At 40.2% G+C, this 16,824-nt stretch overlaps 1 protein-coding gene across 4 annotated transcripts in view; it reads left to right on the plus strand.

The window, feature by feature from the left end:
- Nucleotides 1-16,376, plus strand: part of LOC133501085 (zinc finger protein 516-like) — a 63,939-nt gene extending 47,563 nt beyond the window's left edge. For 3 of the 4 annotated variants that reach the window (XM_061820530.1, XM_061820532.1, XM_061820531.1), the window contains 3 exons: nt 1,722-2,963; nt 6,061-6,165; nt 12,903-16,376. In XM_061820530.1, coding sequence (XP_061676514.1) covers nt 1,722-2,963; nt 6,061-6,165; nt 12,903-13,099 — 1,544 coding nt within the window. In that variant the 3' untranslated portion in view covers nt 13,100-16,376. Of the gene's footprint in view, nt 1-1,721; nt 2,964-6,060; nt 6,166-10,397; nt 10,469-12,902 lie in introns of all 4 variants that reach the window. The other variant, XM_061820533.1, reaches the window with a different exon arrangement.
- Nucleotides 16,377-16,824: the final 448 nt, after the last annotated feature.

The raw sequence follows: 16,824 nt of genomic DNA on the forward strand, positions 1-16,824 counted from the left end.
TTTCATAAATGTTGTTAACAAAACAAGCCTGCTCCTAAACAATCGGTATTCACTCTGAAACAGGAAATGTAAGTTAACTGTACTGAACATGTACGGAAGTGATGCCATTAGCACATGTTCCGAGCTGCTTCACGTACTGTGAGCGTATTTATGTTGAAAGTCATCAACATCATGAGCCATGTCAAAGGAAATTCAGATAGACCAGGAGTGCTCAATGGGTCGATTGCGAGGCAGTTTTGGTTGATCGCGTGACGGCGCGCCCCCCCCAAAAAAAAAACGTTAGACTATCATCCACCTCATCCCTTGATTCAGGTGTGGCCAATACGTTGAGCACACGCACATAGGGCGCATTCTAGCAAGCCGACATCCTATTTATGGCAGTTGCGGCGATGCGCATACTTATACACATGCTCGGGTATAACAACGCAGTAAATTATTTTAAGGTCTTGAGATTGTATTCCTAATCACACCCGCAACTTTATATCTGCGGACATGACTGGTGAACCACACCCGCAACTATATCTGCGGGCATGACTGACCACACCTGTACATTTTTCAAATCTGAGTGACTGGTGTGCGGCCTGTTACATCTGGCATAAAAGTGGCACAGCCTTTGATAAAAAGAATACTGTGCCAACAGTGGAGCATGTTTATTTCTGAGTATTCCCTCTGAGATGGTGAATATGAAATTGTATTCTTGTGTGCAAAATCAACACTGTGTAAAGAATGTAAAATGTGTGTTTTGCAATCATCAAATGTTGACTCAATATAAAGCAACAACAAAAACCTAGCATACAAATGTACACAGTGTGTAAGGGCTTAGAAATACATTACATCTTGAAAGATAATGAAATGATTTAGTAACCTGATTTAGCTGTATGGGGGGGGGGGTGCAAAAGAAAACAGCCCTATTTTCAAGCTGTTGTTTACTGATTGCAATGGCAAATCAAATCAATATAGAATGTTTTGTTGTCATCGCCCCATTATTTTATGGTTATTACTAGTGAGTCTGTTCTGTACATGTTACATTAGTGATATCTTTCACATCTTGTACTACCTATTCACACCTGTGCTTGGAATTATAATTTTTCTAGGAGGGATTCTGAAGACCATTTAGTGATGTCAAGCTATAGATAAAACAAAAGCAGAGGCCTGAAAAATAATTACTGTCCATACCATCAGTGGACAGCTTCAGCTGTTCTATCATGGCAGCGCGTGAGCTGTTTGTTGGTCATTGTTGCCAATAAGAAGTCAAACGAAAAACAGGTGGCAAGTTCAGAGTGTAAAAAAAAAAAAAAATGCTGAACAAAATGGTACAAGAGAGGATCTGGAATGTGACCCTCTGTGTGTCTGTATTTCGCTGAGAGATGATTTAATTGACCTTTTTCATTTTTTTTTTAAATCGTAAAACGAGATAAAAGTATTGTACTGTTAATTCCAATGACAATATCCATTTTTCTCTCAAAGGCGGGGCGTTACCGCCCTCAAGTGGAGAATATGGAAAGGTGCACACCAAACTGTATTCCTGTACAGTATTGTATTTGCTCATTGTAGAACACCTGAACCATTACAATTTAATGCAGTAGTACAATAAACAATATTTCGCTTCATATTGATGGAATCAAATTGTCTTTAAGTATTGTTTTTTTTTTTCATTTACTGTGGTGATGAGTAATTAGTTAAATATTTGACCTTTTCTGTTTCACATTGCTTGTTTACAGATGAGAAGCCTTACATCTGCAGCCTGTGTGACTTTGTTACCAATGAGTCACATGCCTACCTGGCTCATGTACGTGTCCAGCATCCGGCTGCCTCCGAAGACAGAACCAGTCCCATTCTTAGAGTCACACCCAATGGATACCCCAAGTTGAAGAAAGCCCTTTTGCAAACTCTGGAAAATATTCCATCTCCACCTGCACATCTTTCAACTTGCTCTCCTCCGCTTGAGCCTGTTTTGACCCCCGTGGATTTATGTGTGAGGGTTGAAGGTCACAGGGGCCAAGCTCCCACTACCCTCGACAAGAAAATTCTCCCGAAGCACAAATGTTCCTTTTGCTCCCATTCTACCCTCTATCTTGAGGTTCTGTGGATGCACCAGACGATGGCTCACCGCATCACTAGTAGTAGTTCCAATCTGGTGCCTAAATGGGCTCTGAAAAACAACACCAAGGCCCCAAGAGACCTGACCTCGAGGAGACGTACTGGCCCCCCGCCAGTCTTGGAGGGTAAGGACTGTCTACCGCTGCCGACACTTGCACGTGCCCAACGCACACGGCCCCCAACCCAGTCCAACGAAGTACTAAAAAAAAAAAAAACAGGTTGTTGTGCAGGTGCGACACAATCATCGTCCTCTCACTCTTCATCTTTATTGTCGAGACCCTCCACTTCCACCTCAGGATCTCATGGTGCGAGAGTCTCTCAGAGTCAGCCTCCCCGCTCCAGACCCAAATGTGATATTTCCTCTTGGAGGAGCTCGCCGTCATCCTCCAATTCTAAGGAGAAGAGTACCAGCACTCTCTCCCGTTCCCCAGCCCAAAGCCTCAACTCCGCTCCAGCTACCAAAAGGGCAGAATGTTACATGATGCCTCAGGAGGGACTCGGCTTCATGCTTTCTAGCAAGTACAGTACCCAAGCAGAGTACAACCGAGGAAGAGGCTCCTTGCAACAACCACTCACCAACTCCCATGGCCAGCGACAGACGAATGCTACGAGGCCTAGTAGCGTCATCCACAGCTCCACAGCAGGGCACTATGGAACCATGGAAGCATATGGTGGCAATCTTCTGACTTCTTCATCATCATCCCGACTCTCAGAGACTCCTGGGAATCCAAAGCAGGAGCAAACAGCAGAAATCCTAGAAATCCCAAACAACATCCTCGGCTTCCTCAAAAACTACAGCTCCCATGAACTGGCAGCGCTGTACCACCACTGGGGTGCTACCAATTCACTTTTAGATCCCACTGGTAAGGATTTTTTTTTTTCTTTGACTCAATACCATATACACAACTAATTTGAGCATCATAAAATAATCATTTTCTTTAACAAGTCATGATTTGTTATGGAAATAAGAGTGATTCTGTTGAGTGCACGTGTACACATATCAAAATGTACACTAACCAATTACTCTGCACTAATGAGATCCTACAGACAACTGTTTCTAAAATTATACCATCACTAATATATCATTTAATAATGGACAGTTTTGATTTAAATGAATTAGATTTTTAGTATTGTTGTTTTGACACAGTACTGCATCATAATAAAAAGTAAATATTCATTTGTAGCAACAAAAATCTGAACAGTAACCAAAAATAGAAGTGTCAACACGACACAGCACATGAACTGACAAAGTTCTGCAAAAGGAGGTCTTAAAATCACTACATTTCATTGTTAGCATGTTTGTGAGGTATGCTAAACAGATGGATCTGGGGCAGCAAGTACGCCATGTGTGTTTTTCAGTCTAAAATAAGTGTGTGTATCTGTAAATTCATTTTGGAATTGTTTTTATATTTGTCTGTGAAAGACGTGAGAGAACCTTTGGTGCGCTCAGGTCCAGTGAGGCATGCCTCGTGTCCGGCTCCACTCTCCCAGAAAGCTGTCACAAACTGTTTAGGTCACGGCTCTGCATGATGACAGACTCGCAAAGATGTGAACGGGGGAGGCAATTTTTTTTTAAAAGATAAAAAAAATGGACGAGAGGAAACATAAGAGGCAAAGAGAGCGAGATGAGACAGAATAATTACCCCACCAGCTGCTTTGGAAATGGTCATTACGGAACATCAACATTATTTTCCCATTTTCAGTTGTGTCTCTAAGGTCAAGTGGGGCTGTGTGGAGCTAGGGGTCAAAGACAACAGCCCCAGAGCAGACGCATGACATCACTGTCACCCGTCCAGGCGCATATCGTCACAATCCGCCTTAGCCCTTTGAGTCACATGCTATAAAGTGACCTTTTTTGAGCAGCTAAGTCTTTCTCCCTTTTCCTCTGCAATCTGTGTGTGCGTGTGTGCTCGTGTTTTCCGTCCAGCTCTGTCTTGTCTTTCATTAGTGCATCATTGAGAAGGGCTGGCAGCTCAGAGTAGAAGTGAAGTAACCAGAGGCCAAGCAGCAGTCGGGGTGCCAGAGACGCTCTCTGTCACCTCTCTCCCACTCTGTGGTCTTCCATGTCCTGCTTCCACCTGCTTTACGCTTGTAAACATATGCAAATGCACATGACAAAAGGACAATGAAGAGGTTTGCGGCAGGTCTCCTGTGTGGAATTTTGCCATCATGCGCCCCAAAAGTACAATTACAGTTACACAGCCGTGATCCACTTATGGGTCTTGGATAGAGTGTTGAAAATGAGTTATTTGCCCATTTTTTTCCAGATTTTTTTTCTTTCCACATTAAACATCACACCAGAAGAAAAATATAGTGACATTAAAAAAAAAAAATCGGAAAAAAGTCAACCAGTGTTTCTCTGTTGTAACGTTATACAAAATACTAAAGGACAAAGTATTGTAAAATAGTCAAATATTTTGCCTTGAATTCATTATCTTTTGTTGTGTTTGGTCAGTTGTCTGTGCCCTGCGACTGCCTGGCAGCCAGTCAGCTCAATGACAGCTGGGATTGGCTCCAGCACTCCCATGACCCTTGTGAGGATAAGCGGCTCAGAAAATGGATGGATGCATGTCTTTTTAAATTAATAATCTGATTTATTAATATTGTAATCAGAATTGATATTTCGCCAACCAGCAGAATTGGCATCGGACTCCAAAAATCCATATTGGTCATATTGGTCCTAACTCAGATTCAGCAAATAAGGTCATCATCCACTTATCAAGAGGCGAGGGATTATAAAAGAAATTTATGCATACATTTATTTTTAATTAAACAGTTGTGGGATCAGTCCAAGTTCGGTCATATAAGAAACAATATCATCCCTACCTATTACCAAGCCCTGTCATGTTACAGAATTGATGGCTTTGATAGCAATTGCTATTCAACAAGTGACAATTTTTAATCTTCATTTTTTTATTTTTTTTTGCACCTGTGTATCATTGTGTGTACATGTGTGTATAAAGGTGGTCATCGTACGCCCCGGCCAATGCCTTTGCTGTCCTTAGCCCCGTATATACAACTCTTAAAACATATACGCACGGCAGCACACACACCTGACATGTGACACACGGGTAGCGGAGCGGGCACATCACAGCCGGGGCGTTTTAATTGCCTGTAATTTATGCGGTGTGTGTGTCTGGCTGTCAGCCTGTGAGATGATGCTGTGTGACAGCAGCAGTCCAGCCCCTGGAGCTAGTCGCTCATAATGACACATTAGACATACTAATGATGCCTGCACTTGTCCACTACTCACAGTGCCTACCTTGCACCGCTGCAGCCGTGCTTCTGTCCTAATGTGCACGTGTACAGTGTGTGCACACTACCAACCTCTGTGACTTTATTTGGCCTCCAACAAAACAAACAAGATTTGAACTGATGAATATGTTCATGTTTTTTTTTTCCCCAACTTCAATTTGTAAATACTGAAGCATCAAAGAACGAGCACTATTATCTGGATGCTATTTCAAGTTCCTTTTTTGTACCCCATTTGTCAGGAACTTGCACACACATTCTTGGGGGTAGGTGCTCCAGCCAAAAAAAGGGCACCCATCACCTAAGTTAGTCTTACAATTAAGAACAAAAAACAGTTCTATATATGTTCCATGTATTTAGCGTATGTACGTATTTATTTATAACACGATGGCACATCCAGGGCAAAAGAGCAGGTGCTTGAGCCCCACTCAGGTTCTACGTGTGCACTTGCTTGCCATTTGTCTTAAATAATACAGTATATGACATTTTCATTTAGCTGGTTCAGGCCACAACCAGCCCCCAGAATGATGCAGTGCAGCAATAGATTACCGTGGATCAATAAAAATGGTTTAATTCAATATCTGGACAGTAAAAATCATGGTATCTTGGAATATTCAAATATATCTGGAAAAATTAAATAAACTATCAATACAGTACTTAACCTCTGATACATGTCAGTCCTGCCAATGTATTTGTGTTTGTTTTTAGGGATGCTGAGGTCTCTCATGCGACAGGGACAGCATTTCTGCCACGAGTGTGGCAAGAGTTTCAGTCAGCCCAGCCACCTGCGCACTCATATGAGGTCCCATACAGGTAAATAGCCATTATTATTATTAATATTGATACTTCTACAATACTTCCTAGCACACAAAAATTCCAATTCCTTACATTAGACTTGCACAACATATTGATATTGTAATTTTGTGTACCTGCATTATCTAAAGGGATCCACTATAAGATACCATAATAAATATGCCTTTACAAATACAACTCAGTAGTTATACTAGGTGCAATAATACCGTATTTTCCGCACTATAAGGCCCACCTAAAAGCGTTTCATTTTCTCAAAAGCCGACTGTGCGCCTTATATATGGATCAATATTGAGCCTTTAGTGCAGCTCCATCTAATGGATGCATAACGTAACCCCAACATCTACTGTAGTGTCTATTCTATGCGCCTTATAATGCGGTGTGCCTTATATATGATAAAAGTTTTAAAATGGGCCATTCATTGTAGGTGCGCCTTATAATGCGGGAAAATACGGTACTTAACAGAAGATTTGGTAACCAATAGCTTGACATTGTACACTGTACAAATAGAATTCACCATAATAAAAGCTGATTCTTACATTTTGGTTGCCTCACATACAGTGGTACCTCTACTTACAAATATTTCTAGGAAAGAACAATTCAGGTTACGAAGCGCCTCCTTGGAAAAATCTTGTCTCTAATTACAAAGGAAAATTCAGGATATGAAAGGCAAAAATAGTCGGTGGATTCACAGCCCCCAAATTCCACCGAACATAAACATCCTGTATCTTGGTTTGTGTGGCACAATAGAGGTACTCTCGCATTGGCTATCGCTGCATCATCTTCCTGGGATCCCGTTGGGTAGGAGGGATGTCAATCTTTACCCATGATGCTTTGTCTTTCCCTTGGACACTCAACTGTCACCAAATCACATTAGCGCTTTCACATGCTGTCACAAGCTAGCGCACATTGTACAAGTACAATTTTTTTGTGAGTTTCAGTTAATGTTTTTTGCAAGTTTACAAATTTTTCTTCACCCTGGGCCCGAAGAAGCTTTAGTGGAATTAAGTTGTGTGTGTGCATATATTCGTACATATGTTTTCTCTCGGCTGTCAAATGTTTGCCTCCTCCTTCGGTCCCCCACGACACCTTTTGCGGTCACTCTTCTCTTCACATAGTCACCCAATGCCAAAGGTAAATGGACATCATTTTTATTATTCTTTACATTATGGACTTTGGATGCTTATTTTTGAAGGGGGGTGGGGGGGGGGGACTTGGAACGGATTAATCTATTTACATGTAAAAAACGCTTCTACTTACTTACTTCCAGAAGGAACTTATTTAGGAAGTTGAGGTACCACTGTAGTTGGATGATTGGCAAAATATTAGTTACTTTAATAGATGCAGTGTGAATCTTCATTTGTTCATCAACTGTAATTACTATGCATTATCTGCAAATCATTCGGTCATGAGAGTTGCATGTTGAGGATGATGAAGTGGTTTATGGTTGGTAAAAAAATAAAAAAACAGAAACAAATCACACATGAAGCAAGAGGAAGCGCAAGGAAGTTAAGTCAACATGTAAGAAACAGTCTATATCCTTCTCTAGTTTGTATATAAATAATAAAACCCCCATCTTGTAATTATTCATCTTCTAGCACATTTTCAGTCATTGGCATGACACTTGTGCATACACATCATCACCTTCTCAGCTATTAATCCACACAGAGACACTCACATGAATTATGGCGAATATATGCACGGAAGGATTCACACTCGCAACAATATTTCATTGTCGGACATTCCTGCATGTACCCAAATAAATCAAAGCGGATCTTTTTGTTCAGCTGAATGTGACAGCCAGTCTGTGAGCCCTGAGCTGCCCTGGGCTGGGCAGCTGTCGCTATTTTTTAAGCTGAAACATTTTTTCTCAGGATACTGACCTGTGACAAATTGTATACATTATTAATCACATGTCAATTAGAGAGATGCAATTGTGCATTCCGATGAAGCAGACCATCATTTATTCACACCAGTCTCATGAGGCTATTTGCATGACTTCTACTACCATTTATTAAACAACTTCACTAAAGCCATATCCACATATTCATATTTACATTTATTTATTTTTAGACGTCTTGATTCCTCAGTCTGGAATTTAAAAAAAAATCTCTGTCCACTTCCATGGTGTTAAAAAACAAACGAAAGCATAATCTCCCGAGAAACCTTCACCAAATGTGCAAGCTTTGAACCTTGTGCCAAAGCAACAGGTGGTTCCCAAACACCTCACCGCAAGGATTTTTTTGTTACTCTTTTTTTAAGCAAAAATTCAGAATTGAGGATTTATTGGTGTAATGCTCAACAAAATTATTACCCACCCCCCAAAAAAAGAAAAAAATTAGTCAACACTTAAACAACACCTAGTCTACACCTAAAACCTAGTTGATGTGCAGACAAAAAGCCACAAGTCAAAATGGCTACACTTTTAAAAAGCTGCATTAGATTGATCAAGAAAAAAATGAAAATAAAGTCCAAATATTACGAGAAAAAAGTCAATGTCTCTTTTAAAATAAATTTTTAATGTAATGAAATAGTAATAATTAAAATATATTCTGGTGTAGCGCAGTATATGAGTTTTTAGCACACCTGCCTCACAGTTCTTTGGTTTGGGGTTTGAGCCTTGGCCTTCGTATGTGGAGTTTGCATGTTCTCCCCGGCCTTGCATGAGTTTTTTCTCCAGGTACTTCTGCCCACGTTCCAAAAACATGCACGGTCATTTCAGCAAAGACATTAAATTGGTTGCTGTTGTGATGATCAATCCAGGGTGGACCCTATCGCTCGCCAAAACTCAGCTGTGATATGTTTCAACACACCAGTGACCCTAATGAGGATAAGCAGGAAAGAAAATTGATGGATGGATGATTATATTCTGGTTAGATGGGTGAACAAACCTCACAAAAAGATTATTTCTTTTTCGTAAGGTATCACATTAAAGTTAGGATGGTGGTTTTTTTCAGTGGTAGTGAAAATAACTCAAAGGGCCCTGTAGCTCAGTGGTTAGAGCACTGGTTTGATAAACCAGGGGTTGTGGGTTCGTATCCCACTGGGGCCTCCACTCCCTGAGAAGGGTTGCGTCAGGAAGGGCATCCGGCGTAAAAATTGTGCCAAACATATGTGCCAAACATATGTGCGTTCATCTGAGATGACACGCTGTGGCGACCCCGAAAGGGACAAGCCGAAAGAAACTTACTTAGTGAAAATAACTCAACAATCCTCATAGGTACATATATTGGTAACATTACCACTTTATTATCATAAAATTACAACACTTGTCTTGTGACGTTATGAATTTATTCCCACAATATTTGTAGTTTCTATGGAGTGACTTCGCTTATCGATACTTTAATGTGGATATTACTTTATATTTTCCCCATTTTCTATACCCCATCATTTTTTTTCCTTCTTTTCTTTTCTGTTTGGCTTTAAACCCACACACTCCATCCCCATCTCATCCTTTTTGCTTGTCTCTTGACTTCATTCTCCTTGTCCCTTCTTTCTCTCAAGTTCCTCTCCCTTTTGACTTCTAAATTTTCCTCCACTGCCTCCCGGATTCCTCCACTCGGGTTCGCTCCTCTGCCTCCTACCTCACTTGTCTCCGGCTAAACTATTCCCTCTCCTGTCCTGTCACGTCCATCATGTGAGCATACAGTTATCACAGCAGACAGTGTGATAAGTAGCTTCTTTACGGAGTGTGTGAGTGATATGTACCATCGCCAGTGATTGAAGTGACAGAGGCCAAATGGTAAGTGATGCAAAATCCAGCTTCCCCTAAGCCCTATTGTAAACACTCAAGCACACACACACACACGCACAAAACATTAACACACTCACGCCCATCCATACACGGGCTCTGTAAATACGAGCCAAGACTGTAATTAATGTTGTCACCGACGATTGTCCTCAGCATAGACATAAGCACATAGAAAAGGCCAGCTACCCCGAGGCCTCTATTAAGATGCGTCATATTAAATCACTGACTTGGCTCCACTGAGTTCTGTCGCCATCATCATCATCACCTTCACCACCGCCATCACCATTACCGCTAGCTCCCCTCCATTAGCATCATCACTAGTGGCAAACACCACACTTCGTTGTGCGGGTGGTGGCATGAGGAGAAAACCAAATGCTTGTGTGGGTCTTGATAGAGCTTTTAACCGGATGCCCTCCCTTCCCCTTCCACCTCCTCCTCCTCCTCCTCTTCCTCCCCCACCCTCATCCTCCTTCTCACCCCACAGTTAGGTTTGATATTAATGGACTCCACAGAGGTACTGACGCTCACAGCACCGCTTCTGAAGGTCCCAAACAAGTATGTGGCACAATGGCTAATCACTCGGCTCCACCATTGCTTTTGCATGTGTTGTCTTTTTTTGTTGCACCTGTCTGCATGTTGTGCAATATTAGCGACTTTGTGTGTCCGTTGTCTTACACTGTGCACCTGGCGCTTTAGTCTTGGGGAATCATATACATTTTGCAACAGTTGTCAAAGGGAGCAAGAATTGTTCTATTCTGCATACCAAGACAGAATAGCAAAGCCCAAAATCATTTTATCATCTTGCAATCATTTTAAACCCTGGTCAAAATTTTAGATCAAATGTCTTTTTTATTTGATGAATTATAATAGGACCGTGATCTTTTTTTTTTTTTTTTAACATTTTGAAAAAAAACAACCTCCATCTAACCTGTAATCTACACTTCAACATTGGTATTGTGTTTATAAGAGACATCAAAATAGTAAAACTGAAAGCAAATATTTTTTTCTATTGCACAATACACAAATGATTAATTAACAGCCAAAGCCACAAATGATTTTGGTATATTGAGTGCTTGATATTTACATTCGACTCATCTACCACATCCAAGGCAAGACTGAAAAAGAGTTCACTTAATTTGAACATGGACATAGGTCGCATATGATTGAAATATGCAAAAGTGAGGTAATTTTCAAGGACAAGCACATTGTTTGTTCTGTTAAGAATAACATCAGTCTATCACAGTTATTCATGTGCAAATGTTATTCAATGAAGATCTGTATAAAAAGAACAACGATACAAGTATGATAGTGTAGTACTGCAGTGCATCATACTTAGGGGTGTTTTCAATATGGTACAGCAGTACATTCTCTTATTTTGTGAGTTAAGAGGGACATATTTTACATAATCTTTCTGACAACGTATCTTAAAATCAAAGTGAACCAGACACAGTGATGTTGAACACTGGTCGAGAGAGATTACATTTGATACAGTTGAATATAGCGGTAACCACAAGTTGTTGTAGTCAAATTACAATATTTCATTTTAAATGAGCTACTTGACTTTCCAACTAAACAAGTTTATCATTCAGGATTTAAATGACAAGTTACAATATCATATGAGGATGGAAGTAAATCACCAGGATAACATTTGTTGTGCACTGCAGTCAAAGGTAGAGATTCAAGATAAAAAAAAATCAAATTATCAGACCACACATATTAAAAACTCACAGCTGAATGCCTTCTCTTCATTTTCTGAGTCAGTCACAGAGAAGAATTGAACCCGAGTAGGAAGAAGTAGTAAATCTGCTCGGCTTTGACATTCACTTGTACACGCTGCATCCTCAACTTTATTAATCACCCACACATCACGCACACACACACATGACTGAGATTTACCTCGCAGTATATGAATGATGGGACCAGGGTTCTAGTGGAGGGGTCCAATTAGATGCCACGTTGACGTTGCTTTACGGTGACGATAACCTTTCGTATAATGTACTGCGACGGTCCCGTCAGCCATGTTTTCTCACAGGACGATGTCAGCCAAGTTCTTGCTTTCCTTTCACGTCGCCTCCTCACCTTCTTTTCCAGCTGTTTTATTATTTTCCTTTATGATTAATTATACCTATTTTGTTGTTATCGCTCCCTTCCTCAAACACCCCTCTTTCTTTTCCTCTGTTGTACTTCTGTTGATGTATGATAACTGGTATATTTCCCTTGTCTTCTTCAGGGAAAATGCCGTGGGAGGGGCACGGGCAGTCATTTGTTTTCCAGCTGTGATATTCTTCCATTTATCAAAATGATAATTAGGTGCAATTAAATGGCAATCTCATTTGTTTTGTTCAGGTGTGACTTGCTTATTTTTTATTATTCTTTTTGTTTTTGCTGAGGTCTGATGTCTGTCCCATTGTAGGCCAGTCTAATTAGAAGATAGGGTGTGTGTGTGTGTGTGTGTGTGTGTGTGTGTGTGTGTGTGTGTGCGCGCGCTTGTGGGGTTGGGGTTTGAAGGTGATGATCGGCTGGCCAGGATAATTGAGTGAAATACATGGAGCTAGGATGAGGACTGTTGAGGATGAGGATTGCGCTAAATTCTCCAGGACTTTGTCAGGCATGTTGCACTGGAATAAAACCTACACTCTATGGACTCAAGCATTAGGACACATCTAAATGGAATAAATTAATTGAACATGCTAAATTGTCTCCCGCTGTGAATGTTCGTCCCAGGGTTGTAGTTGGGGGGAGTGATTCCTTGTTTTATTACATTTTCAGTCACTGTATGTAATCCCCAAGTGTCCGAATATTCGAGTCCATATTGCGTATACAAAGTCTCCCTTCTTCCTTCTCAGTGTGGCTTACGCGTGCTTTTTCCTCCCCATTCTATTTCCTCTCTCCCATATGTGGTTGATGTCATGTCACCAAGTCGTGGGTCGCCGGCGCATGACCTTTTGAAACGTTATGCTTTTGTGTGTGTTTTGTTTTTGTTGTTCAGGAGAGAGGCCTTTCTGCTGCCAGCTCTGCCCATACAGAGCCTCGCAGAAAGGGAACCTGAAGACACATGTCCAGAGTGTCCACCACATGCCTTTTGACAACAGCCAATACCCAGATTCTAGGAACTTGTTGCTGAGCCCCGAGGAGCAAAGAGAGTTCAAACCACCGCCACCACCCACCTCACAAAATCCACATTAAGCCCTCTGTTGGACATCTGAATTTCAGTCCTGGCTAGTCAGGGACTCACATCAACTGAAAACGCCATCTTCACATCGAAAAATACTATGAGCCTTTGCTCAGCTTTGGCTTTTAGGGGTGACAATGTGAAAGATTTTCTTCCCCTCAGCCGACATCCTTGAATGAGGGTTTACATATTATTTGCAGTTTGAGGGAGGAGTTTTACAATGAATAAATACAAAGATGGCTGCTCTTTCCATTACTAAAATAATAAAATGGTATGAGATAAAATTTTAACACACAAACCTTTTTTGCTGTACTTGGAAAAAATGACCACATGTGTGGAATGATTCTCAGGTCTTAGATTTAGCTCATTGGCATTTTGGGGAAAAAAAACAAAAAAAACATTTTTAATGAAACTGCTGTGATATGCTACTGTAGTGGCTAAGATTTTTCTCTTTCTTTAAATCTTTTTTTTTTTTACTTGATGTATGCCTCATGGCATTGTCTATAATCAGCTCTTTTTTAAACGAAGTTCTGTTTCAATGAATTAGTTTTAACATTCTCATATTGAACAATGTTCTCTTCAAATGTTTAGCAAAAACTTTAGGATTCAAAATATTTGAGAGGTCGCAGCTGCAAACCATCTTGAAAAATGACTGAAGTGATTGCTTGATTATCGTGGTATAGTTGCGTATAAATGTTATCTGCATTGTGTAACTGGCGAGTCGACTAATCATCACAGTCATAAAGACTTCTTCTGGGCTAAAAGCCATTGAAATGTCTTGTGCGTGTCAGCATCTGCAAATGTGGTAAAGTCACTTGGCTCTACTCTTTAGTGAAATCTTAAGGGTGACCACTTTGAGGAGGATGATTAGTGAAAGTGTGTGAGAGAGAGAGAGAGAGAGAAAGAGAAGGAAAGAGAGAGACTGCACTAATGTTCATTACAAAGACTTGCTTTTTAATAGCCATTATAAATGAGTGTACCATTTTTATGGCCATACAATTATTGTCAATTGAAGAGGAAGGGGCTGAGTGCCGGCAGTTTCCATCAATATAACTCCTTTTAAATTACTGAGCCTTTCTCACATTGACACTTTGATTTTGATTTACAGTGCAAACCTGCAGTGAGAGTCAGCCAGAAGAAGAAATTAGACCAAAGCCAGCTGGTGGGTGTTTGAAGGCAAATATGGTTCTGCTAATACTAGCCAGGGTGATTGCTCTGTGCTAAATTGATATATATATATTTTTTTTTTTCAGTCCAAATTTACTGCGAGCTTTTTGTACCCAAAGGCTGATTTTAAAATCCCCTTAAATAGGTCAAGGAGACCAGCTCTGGCTCACACCGTAAGACATTACATTCTCAACATTTTTCTATGCCCTGTTTGACCTTTTAATGACATACAGTATGATCACTGCAATGTAGGACCACTTCAAGATTCCTGTACCACACTATTCTGGGTTACGTTACCTCGATTTTGGTCAACTGCTTTGTGTTTATCACCATTTGCACTGTATATTAGCACTGGATGAAACACTTGCTCACAGATGACGTTTTTTGGTTTATTACTGAGAGAGAATAAATGAAATTCTCATATTATTCTTGAATGACTTGTCGCCTGGTAGATAGCTTGGTCAAGTAGAAGTATTACAAGGATGGCTCTGATGGATTGAGTGCATCATCTACAGACCGAAGGGTCGCCGACTCTGACTATCTGCGGTCGAAGTGCCCTCGCCTAAGACATTGAACCCTAAATTGCTTTCTAGTTGGCATTGTAAAGGAGAAATTGTTCTCAATTGCCCTCCCTGGGTTATCCAATGAATTTCCAAAAGAGAACAGTCCAAATTGAGACTTTAGGATCTTCCCGTAGGGTTCTCCCAACTTTTCTTCTGACTAGAGGACCATTCTGTCTGCCATGCTACCAAATAGTGATGTTGAACCCTACTGAAAGGCCTCTATCTTCTATGTTGTGGCTACCTCCTCTAGAATGGCATGTAGATATGAAGGAGGAGTTGGTCTGTACATGGATTAATATTATTTTTTTTTTTTTGTTGTATCCTCTACTTTGGCCTTGTCTCTTCAACAACCCCTAAATTGAGTAAGCCACGCCTTGACTCTTTGGATACAGGCAGATCTTCACTTGTCAGGGAACTTGAGTTTTGGGTACATTTTTGCACACACATAGACTATTCAAACCAGTTAACGTACCGAGTAAGACCGTTAGTCTATTTTGAAACCTCTTGAAAGTCATTTTTTTACAAAAACAAACAATGGATGTAAAACCAGCTGGTTGTTGAGATATGCATACTATGTTGTCTAATCGTAGTTCACAAAAGAGTGCATTGAAGGTTGTGGTTCGTGAGAATACTTGAAAATTGATATTTTAGCCTTGTAATGTAGAGTAGTACTAATAATGACCACATTGTACAGAATTCCCTTTAAGATTAACTCCTCAGCTAGGAATTTGTACTCCAAAGTGTGACTTAGCAAAATGTGAGGCTGGAGTGACTATAATATAAACTGTTTATCTGTAATCCACTTTTACCAAACTCTTTATATACAGCGGTAGAACAAAACCAAATGCCATCATTAGTGCACTTAGACTAGATTACTGCTTTAACCTTTCATTCTGTTCAATTCTAGCCAAGGTTACTTTGAGAATGTTACTAAAGCAATTACAGCTAATACACTTGTGATTTTTTTGTTTATACGCTTTTTGCGTAGATTTTAGTGATGATGTTTATTGTAATGGCTGTATGTCACACCTTTTTGTTCTTTTTTTTTTGTCATGGAAATTTTGACAAGTCAAGGTTATTTTTCATGAAGATGTAAGAGCTTGTTCATAGTCTTTCTCTGCTAAATTGAAGAACTTTTGCCATTAGCTCGCAGTGTCTGGCCTCCCACAGTTGTTTTTTTCCTCTTCTTTGGTTGGGGGTTTATCACATATTCTGAGTTGTCTTTTTTGTGTCTATGAGGTTTTTATTTGTATTGAACCTCATGATTCATGTACCTAACAAGACCTTATTATTCCACGTGTTTTGGTTGAAATCTATATTTATTATCACTTCAAAAAGGACACGAGGACAGAGGCAAGACAGGTGTGTTTGGTAATTTTGATTTCCTGGGTCATTACTTTATTATTTTTTTTTGTTTTGTTTTGTTTTGTCATTTTCAAGCCAGCAAGCCGATGTGAAAGCTCTACCTCGTCTGAGCCATTCTCAGTTCTGTTACACTTTTGTAAATTTCAAAAAACATGTAATGTCATCATGTCCAAAATAAAGACACACAAAATGGTAACTTTTGCACTGTGTCATCCGGTTGTCCTCAACAGATCTAATCGCGTCTCAGCCACTGTGATAGAACAAATCCACAATTAGATAAAACAATCTTCAGATTCAATTTTGAATTCTTCCTCACCTTTCTGGTGTGAACTTTACCAAGAACCCTTCAGTGTCCCACCTCTAAGAAGCGCAAATGACACAGCATGTTTTGTACATTGCTTTGCTGCTCACAGAACTTATTGGTGCCGATAGCAGCCATTGACATGAGTTGAGCACATTATTAAAACATTTCTTAACACACCAACACGTATTATGGACAAGTACAGTGTTATGATGCCACCATAATGATTAAACCAGTGAGCAGTCAGGTTTATTATTTTGACATTTAAAAAGTAATTCCTTCCATCTTAGAGTTCTTTTTTTTTAACAGATGTGCTGCATCAAGTATCACAGTTCACTGATTC

Source organism: Syngnathoides biaculeatus, chromosome 5, assembly GCF_019802595.1.
Source record: "Syngnathoides biaculeatus isolate LvHL_M chromosome 5, ASM1980259v1, whole genome shotgun sequence".
In the NCBI taxonomy this organism is placed as follows: Eukaryota; Metazoa; Chordata; class Actinopteri; order Syngnathiformes; family Syngnathidae; genus Syngnathoides; species Syngnathoides biaculeatus.